The following is a 20665-nucleotide window of genomic DNA, read 5'->3' on the forward strand; positions in this document are numbered from 1 at the left end:
ATGTCCTGTAAGCAAGTCAAAATGAAGCTCAGTTCTGTGTGTGTGGCCTCTGCGTGCCTGTATGACCTCCCTACAACGCCTGGGCATGCTCCTGATGAGGCGGCGGATGTTCTCCTGAGGGATCTCCTCCCAGACCTGGACTAAAGCATCCGCCAACTCCTGGACAGTCTGTGGTGCAACTTGGCGTTGGTGGATGGAGCGAGACATGATGTCCCAGATGTGCTCAGCTGCATTCAGGTCTGGGGAACGGGCCGGCCAGTCCATAACATCAATGCCTTCGTGTTGCAGGAACTGCTGACACACTCCAGCCACATGAGGTCTAGCATTGTCTTGCATTAGGAGGAACCCAGGGCCAACCGCAACATCAATGCCTTCATGTTGCAGGAACTGCTGACACACTCCAGCCACATGAGGTCTAGCATTGTCTTGCATTAGGAGGAACCCAGGGCCAACCGCACCAGCATATGGTCCCACAAGGGGTCTGAGGATCTCATCTCGGTACCTAATGGCAGTCAGGCTTCCTCTGGCGAGCACATGGAGGGCTGTGTGGCCCTCCAAAGAAATGCCCCCCCACACCATTACTGACCCACTGCCAAACTGGTCTTACTGGAGGATGTTGCAGGCAGCAGAACGTTCTCCACGGCGTCTCCAGACTCTGTCACGTCTGTCACATGTGCTCAGTGTGAACCTGCTTTCATCTGTGAAGAGCACAGGGCGCCAGCGGTGAATTTGCCAATCTTGGTGTTCTCTGGCAAATGCCAAACGTCCTGCACGGTGTTGGGCTGTAAACACAACCCCCACCTGTGGACGTCTGGCCCTCATACCACCCTCATGGAGTCTGTTTCTGACTGTTGGAGCAGACACATGCAGATTTGTGGCCTGCTGGAGCTCATTTTGCAGGACTCTGCCAGTGCTCCTCCTGTTCCTCCTTGCACAAAGAAGGAGGTAGCGGTCCTGCTGCTGGGTTGTTGTCCTCCCACGGCCTCCTCCACGTCTCCTGATGTACTGGCCTGTCTCCTGGTAGCGCCTCCATGGTCTGGACACTATGCTAACACTACAGTTCATCAATTTCCCGTCTCCATTGTCTTTCCAGCAAAATGTTTGAAACGCTACTGCTCCTACACCTTTTGTCTCACTTCAACCATTCAAGTATCAGACTCTTCAGGCCATTAGTTGATGTGTTCTATGACTTTTGGTCTTTGTAATATTCAAACTTTTTAAGTTATTCAAGTTTTTGTCAATTTAATGAAATCTGTTCCTGTGATTGGATGAAAAGGAATTCAGCTCAGGGATTGGTCCATTTTCTGCACCGGTACACAGGCTTTGGTTTTGGCTGCAAACTGCAATAAAAGTGTGGGCTGCAGTCTGCACAAATAAGATATATTCTGTGCAATGTCTGTCCTCAAAAGTTGTGCAATGAATACGTAGGGTTAGTTAAAGGTAAAAAAAAGAAGTGTCAGTAAAATATTACGGTTCTGTTGTTAAAATGTTTCAAATGAAACAGCGTTGCTCACGTTGAACAATAAAGTCTTTAACTGTTTACGCAAGCAGTTCTAAATGATTTTCTGCAATGATGAATGTAGTTTAACTACTGATTTCAGAATTTTAGTTGTATTTACAAACTATTTAAGATAATCTTTGGCTTCTTAACAGCAGTTCCACCTTTCACATCTTTTTGCAATTCTGCTGATTACACACTGGTGGCAAGGGCTATCCCATACCAATGGCAAAAAATATTAGCGCTCCTGCCAGGGTATGAAGAAGAGCTGTAGTGGCATAGTGGTAAAATGAATTGCCTTTCATTCAGAAGGTCATGGTCGTAGTTGGCATGTGACGTATGTCCACAGACAGAAAAAAAAAGTCAATATTTGTGGTTTCTCTGCCCTGGGATGCTGCTGGGCAGAAGCAGCTCCAGAAATGCACATGATAGATGTCACTGTGTCATCAACGAGTCCAGAATGCAGAGTTTCCAGCTCAGAAAGTTACATGATGTGTCTTTAACATAACAGACAAATAAACAGTTGTAAATAGAATATTTCATGGTATTAGAAGCCTGTCACAAAGACACACATCATTTGATCTCATTCATCAACAAAAGGAGCTCAACACAACACACCGACATCCACCGCAGAGCTTCACTATTCCTGAAGACGACTCTTGTCTAAGAGGCTTCAGGCTGCGTTAAAGAATAAAACTGCAAATATTCATCTTCAAGCTCGTCTGAATTCAGGATTTTTTTCTTTACATACTGTATTTTCATTTACTTTATATTTGCGTGTGTCAGTAAAGTCATGCCATCATTTTCTACCTACTTACAAACAAACTAGACATGTAAGCATGTAGACAAGCATCTTGTGTTTCAGACCAACGTCAGCTGATGAACAGTTTACAGAAAACTGCACAAAAATAAAAATCCGTTAACACTTTCATATAAAAATGCAGAGTGGGTGTATGATGTGCTGTTTGGTGTCATGGTGAGCATCAGCCTTCATGCTGGGTTAAGGAGTTCTCTACTCAGGCTCAGTAAGAGACGAAGAGAGGAGCACCCGCTGCTGTCGCATTATCTGGAGATGGATTTTCTCCTTTTATTTTAGCATGAAGGGTACATTTAGATATTCTATTCCAATTTATTATAAGCATTTTGCATCTAAATGTTCTAAACTAAGCAAAGCAAAGCATAAATGTCGATTCTGAACTCTCTAAATGACAACGATCTGGTTTCAAGAGATAAACATGAGGACTGGAGGAAGTCTGCAGTCGTTTTTAACGTGCCAGCAATTATTTTCCACTTTAGTGGCTTTTCAGCCTTCGTGATTTAATTACCAACGGTGGTAATGAAGTAATAATATATTCACTGGGTTGTTCACATTTTTCAGTCTGAAACGGATGCTGTTAACAGCCCATCTTCACAAGAGCTGCAGTTTCACAGACCCACATGGCAGCTCAGCGTGTGTGCCGTCTGTTTTAGCATAAAACCCACTTCTAACTTCTGAATTTTTTTCAATTCAATGAAAGTTTTTCTTCAATTCATCAGATTTCCAGTCCAGATCAAATAGATTAATTTATAAAAGATGATCTTGTTGGACAGATTGATAGACCAGAAAGGGTTCAAACTACTTTAAATAAATCACAATGACACTTCAGTCAGAAGTCTGGATGTTTTTCTATGAAATATTTTAACTTTTGGGCTGCCACATTGCTATAAATCACGATTTAATTAATTTCTGAAAGTCAAAACACAATAAATAAGCTAACAAAAATAAGTCAGCTACACAGTCACAAAGTTTGGGATTGATTGTGTGTGAATGTTCCCCTGAAAAACACAAAGGCAATTGGTGTGGAAGCAAATTGTGACTATTATTTAAGTATAAATCAGTTATATATTGTGAGGTATAAATCTATCCAGACAGTTTTCTGGACAGTGACCGCCTCTTCTGAACCTCATCCCAGCTGATAAGCCTATCCACCAGTTTTACAGGAACCTCGTGACCAAAATGAATAAACTACATTTCATGGTGCAACTAACACAATGTTTACACGGCTGCAGCAGGGTCACGAATCGGCACAACTCACCTGAACAGAAGGGGTTGGTGGGATTGAAGTTGATGGCAAATTCATGCGATACCTGCATGTAAACAATCAAAAACATGAATTTATCTCTGACGCTTCATTAAACTGGTAAATCTCGTTAAGAAATGCTGTCCATTTCTCCTACACTTGCCCCCTCCCACCACTCTGCGTACCGCTTCTTTGTCCTTTTCAGCAGCACGCTCAGCGCCATGGCAACACAGATGGGTTGACAGTTGCGTAATCATCTGAATATGCATGTATATGGCTACAGATTTATCTGTGTGTGTTAAATATGTGTACAGGCTTGTTTTAACTGAAGGCTTGCACATGACACCCCTCCCCCCTTTCTCTCTCTCTTTACCACACATGACTGTGTGTAGTACACAACACACAACAGGATCACAACTGATGAACACGCATACCTTCCAGTCTGGTGGGAGTTGGGCTCCAAAACCCAAAGCAGGAAACATTTTGTCACTGAGGAGGAAACCATGACAACAGATTGGAATAGTAGTTAATTTCTTCTTCATGCAAATGCAACAAGCTGGATTTAGACAGCAGAGGAAATCCTGTTAGCTTCTTCTCATTTATTCAGACATTTCCTGGAAAACAAGACAGCTGGATAAAAAACATGAAGCAGAAGTGAAAAATGGCTTCTCACCAAGAACATAAGACATTTTTATTGCCTGGAAACATGTTTGTGATTAAAAAAAAAAACCACATTGGCCAACATTATCAGGCTGCTAAGATGTCTGGCATAATTTCTGGCACATGATGTAATTTAGGGTTAACAGTTTGAGGAGTAATTAGTGATATTAAGATGTGTAACGGTAACGGTACTGTGCAGAAGCCTTGAGCCAACCCTCACATCTCTATTGCCTCAAAAACAGCAAACAGGACAGTGATTGTCTGAAATACGGGTCAGAAACAAATATTTATCTGCCCACAACCTTTGCCATTGGTCATTGCTTTGGGTCGTCTTCAAGAACAGTTCTCCAGGATCCTTCAAGGACTTTCAGCTTTTTTCCTGTTTTCTGTCTAAATGATCCCGCAATGCTCCAACAGTGCAGAGGTCCAGGTTCTACAGAGGACCCATCCCTCCATCAGGCCTGTTTCCACTGAGCTCCTGTCTCGTTCTAGTGTCAGGTCAGTGTTTTTTTCCTTCTGTCCTATCCTTTAGCCACGTTTCCATGGAGACCGTGTCTGATGAGGCTTCGGCCACCAGTAGATGGATCAACTAAGGTCCAAATGCATCTCTTCGGTCCTGATTCAGGTGACGGATTTGTTCCTATTTCTTTATGCATTAATGTTAACACAGATAATTTTTCAGTTCTGACTTCTTCTATTGTCCTCCACTTGTCCAGTTTGGGTCAAATGTTTTAAGGAATCACGACACATGCAGAGATATGCCAGATATTACCGGCTAATAGGATTCATCCTGTTGCTGCTGAAATACTAACATCTGTCTGTCAAACTGTGTTATCTCTGATATTTTTTCATAGATGCAACTAAAGAAAAGCTAAGAAATGATAGGTCTTAGTGTCAGGCTAGTTAGAAAGAGCATAAAAATCTAATGCAAACAAGAACTTTGCTAAGTTGTCCATAATGCAACAGGTAGGAATCTTTATTCTGATGATGAGTTACGTGGCTTAACAAGCAAAGACATACGTTCCTCTGGACACGGTTAGGAACAAAGACTGGGCTGGAAGTTGGAGAACTGCTACTGAAAACCCTTTTAACAGAGTCTGGCTGCTTAGAGGGGAAATATTAATAAAAGAGGGCTGCATCAAGACTCCTGCATGGTTTTTATGACATAATCCACAGCGGAGGAAGCCCACCGTTAAGAGGAAAAGACCTCACAGAAAAGAACTGGTAAGAACAACCTAACAATTATAAAACAACCTGTATTATAATGACTGTACAGGTTTTTCTGGAGAACTTTGGAGGCTTTGGATGTAATTCTTTGTACCATTTTGAATCGCATCGAACAAAATCACATGGGATGAAGTCAAATTAATGAATCACCTCCCAACGTGAACAGGGATAAATCGTATCGAATCATATCGGCAGGGTGCGTAGCAAAATGGCCTTCATATTCATAGTATAAATGTATAAACATAAATCGCAAATAAACATCCACTGTGGTAGTTATCTCTTCAAGCCTGCTGTGAAACTCGAGCAGAAACAGAACTAACTAGAACAGACAAGGCAGACTAACTAGAGTAGAGAAGTTCATAAAAAATAAAATAACATAAAATATAGAAATTCTGAGATTTAGAAAATAAAAACAATTTAAAGACAGAACAAAGGAAAAAAAGAGATAAAACAAATTCAGTGCAGCATGACAGAGTATCCCTGCAAAACTTGAGCGCTTAAAATGTGTCATATATATATATATATATATATATATATATATATATATATATATATATATATATAACAATGTGCTTTATATGGCCTCTCACACATCAAGCAGCCTCGCTCATGCCTTTCACAGACACACAGAAGTTCTACCACAGAAGCTGCTTATGTTAAGGTAGCAGCAGCTTGCAGCAACAACCAACATGTCTGATTTCATTACTTACGTGTCATAGTCCTGGATGATTTGTCCAACAGCTAAAATGGCAGAGAGATACTCGTTGCTGCCCAGAGGGTTGATGTAGTGGAGGGAGGAGGGCTCTCGAGGATTCCCATTAGACGCTGTGAAGTCTATGCCGACCTAATAACACAGAGAGGATGAACGATAGGGAGCATCGTGGAGATCTGGAGTGCCACGTAGATGTCGTGTTTATAAAGTGCAGGTCTTTTTTTAATGGACTCGTAGTGTTTTCAGGCTTGTGTGGATGAGAAAAACAGAGCGTGACACATGACTCCCAGGAGGCACGGCTGTTTTCTACCCTCACTGTAAATATGCAACTCTAACGTTGTAGAAATGCAGAAAAAAGATGGAGCAACTACCCAAGCTGAGGGTTCAACATGCTTTTTGTTGTTAAATTAAAGCCGGTCTCTTGTTTTAGAAACACAACGCTGAAGAACAAAAGTGTTTCTGACACAGCAAGAACAGCAGCACATGATCAGTCTACATCTACAAAAGAGGCATTAACACACACGAGAGGTCTGTTTGGCTTGTAGTAAATCTGCATTTGATGCCCAATAAAGACTCCATGTTTAGATGCAGAACAGCAGAAGAGCAGAAGTTACAAGGTAAACTGACATCCTTCAGTATCTGCTGATTTTTTTCTTTCTAATTTGTACACAAAAGATGTTACAATCATCTAAAAGCCACTTGCTTACAAAGTCAGACAGCCTTATTTATTAAATACTTAATGTTGAAAACAGTAATTATGTAAAATCATGTCTGACAGATGACACTTATATGAGTTCAGTATTTTACAAACTTATTAAAAGCCCCCTGACAGTAGATGTGAGTTTCTACATCATGTAAATATCATTCGCCACGTCGATCCAGTTTGTCGATCGTTTGTAGGAAGATCTGCTGACTTCCATTTCATCACAAGAGCGTTTTAGTTGCTATTAGGAGGACGAGGACATTTCACAGTCTGTGGCTTCAGGCCAGAATACAAGATGTCAAAACAAATGAGAATGGTTATGTTTAGCATTTGCTGAATTAGCAGACAACACCAAAGTATGCAGAAATGATGTGTAAATTGTTCGCTACATTAATCTATTCGGTGACTTACCATGTTGAAGTCGGGAGAAATGCACGTAAAACTTACACAAACTCTGCTTTAATTGTACAAAAATAAGCTTTAAAACCGCAAATGTGAATACAGAACTTCATCCAAGCCATTATTTATGCACTTAAAGCTTTCACAGTTAGTGGATCACAGAGTTTTACAAAGGAGAGAAACACATTACTGTCAAATATTTAGAAAATATTAGAATAAAAAGAGAAGATGGACAGAAATCTTTATGAAATCCAGACAGAAATCAGCTGATGGAAGGGCATCGCTCCAGAAGGAGTTATTTATGGAATAACCTAAAAAAAAGATGCGAAAGAACACACAAGCATGAAAAGTCTTTCCTCAGGAGGTGACTGGTGGTGTGTGTGTGTGTGTGTGTGTGTGTGTGCGCGCTGACAAGAGGCTGACCAGTTCTAACTGGTTCATCTCTTCTGTCTGGCTTTAATGACAACCTTACTGAATGTTGCCAAACAGCAGCTTTCTGCTTCAGTAAAGGCAACATCAGAGCAAAAAGCTGTCAAACTGGGAGGGGTATCTGGAGATACCAGGAGAACATACATTGTACAGAGCATAGACATTATATATACATAGACGCCTCATTGAGCCCTAGAGAACTTGAGTGGCCGCCATATTGGATGGGTCGCCGCCATATTGGATGGGTCTCCGTTTTTGAGTCTTGCTGCAGAGTCAACGTAGTTTCCCCACATAACAAAACAACAACAAACAAACAAAACACTTTTCTACATAATGAATACTCTATGATAAATTGAACTCCTTTGAGGTGTTTAAGGAAAAATATGATATTGATGTTTCACAAAGAGAGTTTTACATGGTAGCAAAATTACCTCCACCATGGAGGTTATGTTTTTATCGGCTTTATTTGTCTGTATTTATTCAAGATAACTTAAAAAGCTATGGACGGATTTTCATGAAATTTTCAGGACTTGTTGGAAACGTGAAAAGAAAGAACTATTTTAATTTTGGTGGTGCTCCAGATCACCGTTTGGATCAGGAACTTTTTAAAGACCTTGGCGGAGGTTTAGGTTCTTTGAGTGTTTTTCTGGGTAACTTTTGAATTGCACGGTTTTGATACAATACTTTATTTTCAGACTTTCTACAACTGTATCTCTATTTTGATAAATTATTAATTGTGAATAAAAGAAAGAGTCAACCGTAGTCAAGAGAAAACCAGCAACTATTCCCGTATTTTGTTCAGCATACGGTTACTATAACCGGTGAAATACTGAAAGCAGATCGTGTGGAATTTCATTTCACAAGGTTGAATAATAATTTGTTATTTGACCAGATAAAAACAGATAGATAAATCCAAATGCATCTATAAACAATAAAACATGTTAGTATCAAATTCATTTCTACATTTATTTATATTGCAGCTGCCTTATGTGTTAGTAAATAGCATTATAAAAATTATATTAGCATAAAAGCACATTGTTTTTAATGTGTGACAGTGATCTGTATCATAACAGTATCTCTGCCCTTTGTAACAAACCAAACTGTGAGAAAAATCAGGTAAAAATTGGTTATTGTTGTGGTTGGTACTACACCTTACAAATAAATGCATTGAAAGCGCATGGGAGACACATCCAAGATGGCAGCGCGATGAGCGTGATACTACACGTCGTCTATGTATATATGATGTCTATGGTACAGAGGATGAGTTGTTGATCCAACACAACGCCATGTAAATAAGCTCAACTGGACCAGCTCATGGTGACGTTAGCATTACATTTAAAGGACTAATCTGTAACTTTTCCATTAGGTTCACTGTAAAGAGTGATTGTTGCATGATGGTTGGAGAAACATTAATATATTCACACAGAGAGGTTGGAGAAAAGTTCCCACATTATAAACAGGATATTAGTGTGAGCCAAAATATGCAGCTAAAAAGCCATGTTATTTCCATGTCACAGACACTTTCTGGTGCACCATTAAACAACCAGTTTAAATGACCAGGGAGAAGGTTTCCAGCCCAAAATCATGGTGGGAAGTTCCAAAACTAAAATTTGTAAGCTGGCAGAAATAGATTTATTAAATCAAATCAATCAAATCAAAGATACTTTATTCATCCCCGAGGGGAAATTCAAGGTTCAAGCAAGCTCGTCCAAGGTTTGACACATAGATATGTAACATTCATAACAAAAGAATTACAGAACCAAACTAAACTTTAGGCCCTGCAGCCTGTTTTACCAGCACCGCCTTATAACAGATAAGAACAGAGATACATTAGGATGATAGGGGGTCGAGGGAAAAAAAAGTCATGTAATTCCGGACCGCGCCACTAGATGACACAGTCTGGAAAACGGGGAAAAAATCTCATTCACTTAAGCACAAACTCAAACAGTACACACACACAGTCCAGGGAGGCGGTGAGTCATGTGGGAGGGGACTGGGGGTGATTGAGGACGGGGGACAGAGCGTCTGTGAACATGTCTTCTTCCGTTCTCGGGGGGGGTTGCACATGCCCAAGGCCGTTGGGAAGCCGAATCCAGTTATGATTGTTGTTTGGGAGGCGAGATAAACAATTTGCCCTCGGCCTTGAGTCCATAGCAGATCTCAGGCTGGCAGCTCCAAACAGCCGAATGTGGGAGTCAATTTCCACCGATCCTAGCAGACTTCTTCTCCATGTTGTTATCGATTCTGCGTACCAGCTCTGGGACCGACGAAAGATGACCAGTTTGGGCTAAACTGGTATGCTGCTTACGGTCAGAGCAAGAGTCTGTGCACTGCAAGCTCGGCACATTCCCTTGCAAAATTCAGACAACCTGCCAGTTGCTGCCAGAATCTCACGGGTCTTGAGGTAGATCAATACTCCACCAGCACCCATCAGCACAATCCGGATCACCAATAATCCAAAGATGTAGACATCCTCTACGTCCTCAGAGGACAGAACTGCCAGACACATCGGTCTCCACCTGGCCATGAGTCCTAAACGTTTCCAGCCGGAAGTGTCCCCTGAGGACATGCGGACTCCCCTCTGCCTAATCTTTGGGTTGAGAAAATTTGACCAAATGCGTTGAGAGACCAGCCGATCAAATCCATGATGTAAAAATTTAAGGATGTAAGAAGATGATCTGAGTCAGACAAGACAAGTAGCGGGCCATGAGGGAGGGAGGAAGAGAGAGCAGAGAAAAAGCGTCCGCCTTCGCTGAGAGCAGGAGTGGAAAGAGGTTAAAGCAAACAGAAAAAAAAGTATAGCTGTCACATGAAACGGCGCTGGGATTAGGCCCTGTAGAGAGGTCAGAAACTTCCTGCAACTTCAGGTTCAGCTCGGGATTTACAGAATCCGCTGGTTCACTTCTTACCAGTTTGTATCACCATGGCAACTGATGGTGGAATGTTTGGGACAAAAGGTTAGCACAGATTAAACTTCCTGGCCTATCAGTTCTTTTAGAAAATGAAAAAAACACGTTTGATGGTGAGAGAGTTTCTAACTCCGACAGCTCATTTGCATCGATGTTTGGCTTTTACTGACCTGCAACCTTCTGAGACATGCCGCGTCGATGGAGCCAAAAACGGAGTTCGTCTGAAAAAAATCTTCCTGCTGTCTTTTCCAACAATGTGTGTCATCAAACTCACCAAACTGCATCACATGATGTCGGTACACTTATTTATGATTTTATTGTGATTTTGTGATTTGTGTTTTCTTTTATGCTTTTTTTCTGTAATGCTTTTAATGTTTCATGTAAAGCACTTTGATATGTCTTTACATGAAAGGTGCAATACAATAAACTCGCCTTGCCTATTCATCTTATTTATTTATTTACCTATTATTTTAATGTGCAAAAAATTACTAATTTCTATTATATTTGAATGAATTACTCTGGAATATTCATTTATTGTCCTTCATTCATTTTCCTAACCACTAAATCCAACGAAGGGCCGCGGGGAAGCTGGAGCCTATCCCAGCAGTCCATCGCAGGGCCACACAGAGACAAAAAACTAAAGTAAAAAAAAGAATAGGGGCAATTTTAGAGGAGTCAATCAACCTAACATGCATGTCTTTGGACAGTGGGAGGAAGCCGGAGTACCTGGAGAGAACCCACGCTTACAGGGGGAGGACATGCAAACCCCACACAGAAAGGCAACTGTCCAAACCTCACGCCAGCCAAAGATTAAACCAGCGACCTTCTTGCTATGAGGCCACAGTGCTAACCACCATGCCACTGTGCAGCCTACTCTGGAATAATGAAAGCAAAATAAAAGACAAGAGGCAATATGGAATGAAAAAAGCACCTGCTACCTGTTACACTCACACCCACTCTGACATTTATCTGTAAAATATTTCAGAAATGTGATAAAAGGACTCGAAATGTTTGGAGTCTGACAGGAAATGAAGTTGGACTTTTCCATCAGATCCTCTGATCGCTTTGATCGGTTTGTTCTTCAGCAGTAAGGATGATGTCACGGAGGGACAGAATTAAAAGTGACTAATCTCTCTCAGGTACCTGAGAACACACCTGCAACAAAATACACTTTTGTAAATGATGCTTTATTGACGTGACGTTGATGTTGAACTTTTTTGTCGTCTTTCCTTCCACTTTAGCAGCTGTGCTGCTTTTCAGATGATCATCAGAGAACAGTCATGATTATCCATCTGTTGTCATCTGTTTGACAACACATCCAGAGTGGTATCATTACGGTTGATTGGACAAGACCGCTGAAAGAAACCCTGGATGTATTAAAGCTGCGCGGCTGCATGATTGCAATCATTCCTTCCATGTCACGCTAACGCTCCACGCTTACGTTGTTGTCTGCCTGATCTTCAGCATCTCACAGGTATGATGATCAACTTCAGCTCTACGAGTCTGTTTTCTGTTGAGGGTCTATACCATCTAAGCTTGATATGTTTGGTGTCATACGTCTGATTGGTCCAGATGTGAACTTTCTCTGTGTTCTAGACATACATAGTCATAGAACGGAGGTTGCCAAGTCCAGTCCTGGAGATCTACCATCCTGCAACCTTTAGGCGCAACCCCTGTCCAGCACAGCTGAGTCAAATAGCTGAATTCCTCTTCTGCATGTCATTCAGCTCTGCAGAGGCCTGCTAAAGAGCCACTTATTTGATTCAGGCGTATTGGAGAAGGGTTGCACCTAAAAACAGCAGGATGGTAGATCTCGAGGGCACCCCTGTCATAGAAGGTCAGTGGGATCTCCACAGTTGGCTTAGAAGTTCTCACTGATCCTGCACATCTGTCTCTGAAGCTTGATTTTTGGTAAAAAAAAACAAAAAACAAAAAAAAAAACTTGTTATTGTCCATTAAGCTGGTGTCCGGAGCTCTTTTTTTTTTTTTTTTTTTTTTTAACCTCTAAACCATCTTTTCCACATTATGGAGTCTATGTCTTGTAGCGATCTTGGCCTCCCAGGATTAAAAACATTCGACTGGATTAAACAATAGTTGTATTTCTTTCTCTGCAGTAAGACTGGTCCACACAGGACGAAGAGAGAGTGACCATTTGACCCAAGAGGCGTGGTGACACTCAGAGATTTACACCTTTACTCCCTACAGAATGCAGCTGTGTCAACACGAAGGATTAAAGCACATCTAACAATTTATGGTCGCAGGTCGGGGGAGATGCCGAGAGTCGCATCTGACCAAACCCTGGTTCTTGTCAGAAATGACACTTCTAAGCCAAAAGACGAGACTCCAGGGCACCAGAACAACCCCCCCCCCCTGACGGAGAAGGAGACAGAAGGAATCCAAACTTCTTTCCCCAATTGAAGGAACTGATTTAACTTAGTCTAAAAGACTGTGGTTAATTGTTTTGGTTGAATCTCTTCTTTTCCATTATTTTATCTTGATATGTAATGTAATTCTTTGAACTGATCACACACACACATTAATCATGAACACTGCAGTAAATAATTGTTGAGTATGTTTTCCAAGCTTCAGACTTCTCTTAAGCTACTAATATGAATGAATAAAATGTGAGTTTTCTTTTTTAGGATCACCCAATGAGGACGAGTCATGACAATTAATTAATCCACCTTTAATAAAAATTACATGTAGCCAATCTTTTCATGTGTGAAAGTAATACTATAAAATGCTTTCCTTCGCCAGCAAACGAGGAATCTGCATAACTCTGAAAGAATGTGATTTGATGTGTATTGCGGCAGACAAATCAAGGAGTTGAAAGTATCCTGTTCACATTAATGAGATGCAGAGGGAAGGAACTAGAGCTGACCTGATTGGATAAGGTTGGTCAGCCTCTGACAGAAGCAACTCATGATTAGCTGGAAGTTCGAAAGGCGGGTCTGTTTAAATTGGACTGGCAGACCAACTTCCTGAGCTTTTTCTCCTCCAGAGTTTTCTTTACTTTTTCGTCTCCTCTTAAAGTTTCTGTTTTTCTTTTGTCCTCTGTTTAGTTCTTTAGCCTTTCGTCTTTTTTTCTTTTTGTTATTTCATTATAAGTTTTTTTCCTCTCCGTTCTTCCGAACGGGAGAAAGTACAACAAGTGTTTATTTGTAACCAGTATTTTTCCCGAGATCAGTAATTAACTAGAACCGTAGCTCCAGAACCGTAGCTCCAACTTTTTCCACTACGTCTTTACACGTAAAATCTGGAACTATCTATTTTTGGGACAATCTGGATCATCATCACACTGCTCTGGAACTCCGCTGAACGGATCCAGAAGGCCAGAGTAGCTGCGTAGACCTACATCTTCTGACGCTCCAGGGATCCAATTACCCCGGAAAGGCGCCGAATAGGGGACCAACCACCCGCTTCGACCCACACTCCGGATTGAGCGTTCAAAGTAGGATCTGATAGCGCTCTGACATTTGTGATGTCCCAAACCAGTACATCAAATTCTAATTAAATAATTAAATTCGAATTCTTATCCAAATTTAGAATTATTGAACACGTTCTTGTCAAAGATTTAAGTAAGATAATCATCCCGATTTATTTGCTTAATTCCAACCAGTTTCTTCCTGCTCCATCTCATTTAATTAATCTCAGCGTTCTTTATTAATGTTATAAATGAAATTCCATGTTGACAAATTCATCATACCATCTCACCAATAACATCTCTCCATCATTGCTCATTTTCACTGCTGTATGTTTACCATCATTGTAAATAAATATGTATAATCAATTCGTCCGTTATTGTCATAATTTCTGAATGCACGATTTCTGGTTCATTCGTTCTTAGGATTTACTCCTTTGAAGTGAGACTGTTTATTGAATTGAGTTTATTTCAGGTGTCTCATCCGCCTGAATTTTAAGTTAATTAAAGGTGATGAGTGGTGCTCCGAGGTAATTAATAAATTCATAATTTGTAGAGGCTATTCCGCTACAGTCTTCATCACCAGCAGCTACAGTTAGTTGTTGCCGTTCATGTTTGTCCTCCTGCAGGTGCTCCTGATGATCGTCGTCTTAGTTTGCTAACAGATGCTGTAGGATGTTTTCTTTTAGGTTTCTTTCCAAGTGCAGCAGCTGGTTGTCGGGCTTCCCTGTTTCTGTTGCATCAATCCCTCCTTCCTTTGCTTCTCCTTTGCGTCCAGCATAAACATGCATCTTGATAAAAGGTAAAGTAAAAACCATACTTTCACATCGAGGGGAGTCTTATGTCCATAAAACTTTATTTCCATAATATCCACTAGGATAATTTTGGCACAGTGAAATTTGTTCAACAACACGGCAGCCTGACCATCACTGCTTGCTATAATGCTGGACAGGATGATGTGATACTTCCCCTCTGCCGTCATAAACACTAATAATACCTGAGCTGGACACTTTATAACTCCAGTCACTTAAATAATTCATGTCACATCACTTCATCTTTTGCACTACCAATTTGCACGGTTGTTTGGATGCTACTGTTCATACTCTACATATCTGCATGTCTACATGTATTTACATGTAATTACTTTTACCGTTACTTTTATTCTTTATTTTTAACAAAAAAAAAAAGTTTGTATATGTGGTCATTTCTCTGCATGCCTTACCTTATTTGTGAAATAGTTGTAAAATAGTTGTATTTCTAATTTTATATTATTATTCTGTGTTTTTATAATTATTTTCATTATTCAGCACCTTATCACCGAAACAAATTCCTAGTCTGTGAATTGTTCAAAGACAATAGCAATAAAAGTCTTTCTGATTCTGATTCTGATGTGATTTATGACCGACATAATGCAGAAATCGACCATTGAACCCGGGCGTGAACAGACAGACATGGAAACCAATAAGACATGAAGTTCTTAAGAGGAGAAAATAAATAAAACTGAATAAAAAGGGAAAGAAAAGGACTAAACAAGAGGCAAGAAGAAATTAACTAATTATTTACTTTTTTCTGTCAGCTGTCTGTTACACATCATTGTCTGCCTTCATGAACGTGTCCACATCTAAGCAAGATTTTTTTTATTCCTACAGCATATCATAGTCCATCTCCTTCGTCTGGTCTTCATGCACTTTGTCTGACGATGAAGCTGAAAAGATGTATGTCACCAAAGCCACATGCAACGGCAGAAAATCCCCAGAACCATCAGAGCTTTCTTTTCCTCCCGTGGCCTCTCTGGTGACACATGCTATTAGCATGATGGCTGTGAATTCAATAACGGTGGGAGATGAAGCCATTCTGTTTACAACTTACTCATCACTTTAGGCTATCAGTAACTGCAACCATGTAAGCAGATGTAATACAACATGACAAACACACCGTTTCAACAAGGCAAAATTTACTGAGTTAAAATGAAGCAGGGCTGACAGAGCAGCATGTCATTACCCTACAGTCCACAGCAGCAGCATGGCAGAACATACTTGAAGCTGCATTCAATAGACAGATTCCACTACGAGTGAATTACTGTCAAACACCTGACACCTGACATGAGCTCTCCGGCTCTCATGCTGGATGGAGGGGAGTGTGGAAGGATGTGTGAACATCTTATTTTGTCAAACTGAGGGTGACAACCAGCAGCTTCTGTTCTCTGTCAGACTTTTAATGTGGGAAATTCAGTGATTTTTTTTCTGAAACATTTAAGACGAAAAACATGTTTTTAACACAACCTGCTTTGCACAGTCGCATCGGTGCAGGCATAAAGGGATTACTCACAGCGCCTCGTACAAGCCAAATACCAGGATTTAAATGTGCAACAATCATATTTTAATGTGACAGGATTTTATACAATTTACATCTGAAATTTTTCAACAGTGAAATGATGTTTTTTTATTTGAAATGAGCCGGGACAATAAGGCTCGATTAGGACTTACGATTCATATTGTTTCTTACGTCCACATGCTGTGGATCTTCACACAAATGCACAAAAGAAAGCAGCAACCGTGCTGCTGATTGATTCATTCAATGTTAATAAAAACATATGAATTTCCAGAAAATGTAGCGTGGAGTTATAGACAGTGAACCTCCCAGAATGTGCAGAAGCCAAACGTCCCCATACCACCTGTTTCTCATTCCTGTATCTCCAGGGACGAGATATTAATTTCTCCTCCTCCCTGAGCCGCCACCTTATTATGGTGGAGGGGTTTGTGTGTCCTGAAGATCCTATCAGCTATGTTGTCTGTTGTCGGGGGCTTTATGAGACCATGGTCCTCAGCCGGAATAGGGTGGATTTCCCTCTCCGGGTCGGGGGTCAGGTCCTGCCTCAAGTGGAGGAGTTTAAATATCTCGGGGTCTTGTTCACGAGTGAGGGAAGGTTGGAGCGCGAGATCGACAGACAGATCGGTGCGGCGTCTGCAGTAATGCGGACTCTGCGCCGGTCTGTCGTGGTGAAGAAGGAGCTGAGCCAGAAGGCGAAGCTCTCGATTTACCAGTCAATCTACGTTCCTACCCTCACCTATGGTCATGAGCTGTGGGTCGTGACCGAAAGAACGAGATCTCGTATACAGGCGGCTGAAATGAGTTTCCTTCGCAGGGTGGCCGGGCTCTCCCTTAGAGATAGGGTGAGGAGCTCAGTCATCCAGGAGGAGATCAGAGTAGAGCCGCTGCTCCTCCACATCAAGAGGAACCAGTTGAGGTGGCTCGGGCATCTGGTCAGGATGCCTCCTGGACCTCCCTGGTGAGGTGTTCCAGGCACGTCCCTCTGGGAGGAGACCCCGGGGAAGACCCAGGACACGCTGGAGGGATTATATCTCTCGGCTGGCCTGGGAACGCCTCGGGATCCACCCTAAGTTGCCAAATGTGGCTGGGGAGAGGGAAGTCTGGGCTTCCCTGCTTAGGCTGCTGCCCCCGCGACCCGACCCTGGATAAGCGGCAGAAGATAGATGGATGGATGGATATTAATTTCTCTCATTATCTTTTATTGATAACCATCTTCTCTAACTGATTATGGAAGGAGCAGGACTAGCAGCTGATCAAGGTCAAAATGTGAATGGTTCACACCAAATTTAATGGCTAACTGTCACAACTGGTCCACGCATCTTTGTTTGTCATAGGTTTAAAAATAATTAATTAATCCTCTTGAAATATGGAGGATTGTTTTTAAGACTGGCTGCTCTCAGCTTCTATAAAAAGGGACTATTTTATATTACCTCAGGGGTTTCCAAAGTCGGTCCTTGAGGGATACTGTCCTGCAGTCTCTATATATATCGCTGCTCTAACACATCGCATTCAAATTAAATGGATCCAGCAGCTTACGAAGTTCTTCACAATGAGTCATTAATTTGAGCCAGGTGTGTTGGAGCAGGGATATATAGAAAACCTGCAGAATTGTGTCCCTCGAAGACCATAGCTGAGTACCCCTGCATGAACTGATGACAGGTGAGGGTGTCAGAACTGGATATAAAAGCAGTATATACAGATATTTAGTCTTTCCATGCAGGCATGGATAGTAGCTCACCACTTTGGTCCATCTGAGAATAATCAATAAGTTTAAAAATATATATTTTTTCAATGACAGATTGTAAAGTCCTTTTGTTCCAGCATCTACAAGGCGGAAAACGGGGAAAAAGTTAATGGATCCTGGAGAAATGTCACAGTGGAAAGAACCTCTGCTGGATGATTTTTAGGCATTGATGCAGCACTGCGTAGGAAAACATTATAGCATCACGATCAGCATCATGTTTCCCTAAACACAGTTCGCCACAGCATCCTGCACTGTAACACATCTGTGTGAAGGTCCTGTCGATGCAGAGGTGGATGTTGTAATTCTGGAGCGGCATGTGCTGCCATCATGTTCAGGTCTTTTCCTGGGAGTTCTGTGGTTATTTCAGCAGGATGATGCAAGGTGCAATTTTGCATGTCTTACAAAAATGTGGCTTCATAAACACACTGTTCTAGCTTGACTGACGTTTTTTTTTTTTCTCCATCTTTCTATCTGTGTTTGTTGAAAAAAAGTTAAAACTATATCATCAGATTTATACTTTACTGTAATCTACAAAAAAAATGTCAACTTTCCTGGGAATGAGTCTCATCCAGTTGAGCATTTTTGGGTTTACTACTTGGAGTATGTGACGTCTCTCACACAGCTTTAATGTTCGTTTACTATAATCAGCTTATTCCTCAGGGAGAGCTTTCTTGTACTGTTTAGCCTCTGAATGCTCTCTGCACACTGAAAATCTTCTCCCTGCTCACCTAAATCCATTACCACTAGTTGTCTACACACCTCTGAATGATATCAAGCATAAAACGGGAATAATAGCTTAATTTAGTTCAAATGAGTGTTTCACAAACGGTCCGTTAGTGAAAGCCGACCGTCTCTTTTTGTTGGAGTGTGTAACAGAGAAGGGTCGCTTTTCCAGAGGAGAGACTTTCTCCTTCTGGAGATTAGGATTAGAGCGTCACTAAGGCTGACTGAACACGGCAGAACGGCGTGTGTGTTTTAGAACACAACCTCTGCTCTGAGTGCATGCGCTTAAAAAGGGCAACGTGCACATGAGAAGATGTCAGTTGTTATTGAGCTTCTCTGCTAGCTTCTGCAGTGAGCCAATATCAGTCAGTGTGCAAAGGCAAGGAAGGTGCATGCTTAAAGATAATATGAGTGTGTGTGTGTGTGTGTGCGTGCGTGGTACACGATAACAAAACTAGTGCGTTTGGAAGCATGTATGATAAAAATGTCTGTATGAGGAAGATAGTGCGTTTGGATTTGTGTGCGCATGTATTAGCATGTAAATTGAGGGCAGGATGAAGAGTGTGTTTGAGCTTAGATGTGTGTATGAAGATGATCTTGGACATGAAGCATGAAGTGCTTGTGTTGAGATAGTAGGGCTGTGACGATATGATTTTGTCCCGATTTGATTTAATTTCGATTTTATTGGGTGCCGATTTGATTTAAATTGTGATTCTCACAATTCTTTGATATTGCTAATTTTTGTAGATTTAAAACAAAATAAATGCATAAAACTTTTTTTTTTTTTTCTCAGCATTTTTCTTCATTTTAATCCGGAAAAAACAACCCAGTAGCCAGACCATCATTCTGCTGCTATAATGCCCATGAAGACAAGTAAAAAGATTGATAAAAACAATAAAAATGACAAAAATTTTATAATGGGCTACTTTTATTTATTTGAAAAAAAAAAATCGACTTTAAAAAAAAAAAAAAAAAAAAAAGATTTAAAAATTGTGAAGCAAAAAAAATTTCGATTTGATTTTCCCACCCCTATGAGACAGCATGTGTGTGTATGTGTGTCTGACAAAGGCAAAATACTAGAAGGAAGTAAGGAGGATTTAGCAGACAAATTAGCAAAATCAATCACCACCAGAGTGAGAAAATGTTCCCAAGATGGACTTTATTTTAATATGGACTTTAAAAAAAAACAAAACAACAACATTTTGGTTTGTGGTGTGCCTTGTGAGTTTTCTGTGAGAAAAAGTGTGGCTTGGCTCAAAAAAGGTTGAAAAACACTGATCTAATCTGGCTACTTTCAAATTTCAGATTGTTTTATTTGCTTTATAAATTATGTTTATGGTAAAAACACTGAGGTAAAAAAACGTGCCGAACTCATCGAGGGCATCATCCTGACCAGATGATGACACAGGACAGAAAAGCTCTATTAGAAATAACAGAAGTAACATAATAAAAACTTGATGCTACGCTGCTGAAGTTCAGTTTTTACCAGGAATGAAGTTCCATTAAAAACCTTCCTGGCATGTTGATCAGACTTGTTTTAATGAGATAAGATAAAAAAATAAAAATACATACAGAAACACATGATACTGTCCTAACGCTCAGGTTTTACTTGCCATCATTTGTGATCAACAGCACAGAGTCGCTATGGCAACAACAACCGTATTTGTTTTAAAGCCTGGTTTGTGACAGGGAAGATGGCCAGTGTGTGTTTCTGTGTGTGTGCAGTGACTTTAACACTTTCTCAAGTAGAAAATGTTCTCCGAGTCTGACAGCATCTCTGCACGGCTACACACCTCATGGCTCGGACCTTTTACAACACATCACATCCAAGTGACAGGGGGAGCAAGGC

The 20665-nt window shown here is 40.9% G+C and overlaps 1 protein-coding gene across 1 annotated transcript in view; it reads right to left on the reverse strand.

Moving 5' to 3' along the window:
* The window catches only part of cpne2 (copine II), a gene marked incomplete at both ends in the record, with an annotated part of 87980 nt that overhangs the window by 37192 nt on the left and 30123 nt on the right, over nucleotides 1-20665 (reverse strand). Inside the window, 3 exons of the mRNA XM_079260365.1 lie at nucleotides 3574-3625; nucleotides 3993-4047; nucleotides 6156-6289. Of these exons, the coding sequence (XP_079116491.1) occupies nucleotides 3574-3625; nucleotides 3993-4047; nucleotides 6156-6289 (241 nt within the window). The remainder of the gene's footprint in view (nucleotides 1-3573; nucleotides 3626-3992; nucleotides 4048-6155; nucleotides 6290-20665) is intronic.

The sequence above is a fragment of the Telmatherina bonti genome (genome assembly GCF_933228915.1).
Source record: "Telmatherina bonti genome assembly, chromosome: 2".
Taxonomy (NCBI): Eukaryota; Metazoa; Chordata; class Actinopteri; order Atheriniformes; family Telmatherinidae; genus Telmatherina; species Telmatherina bonti.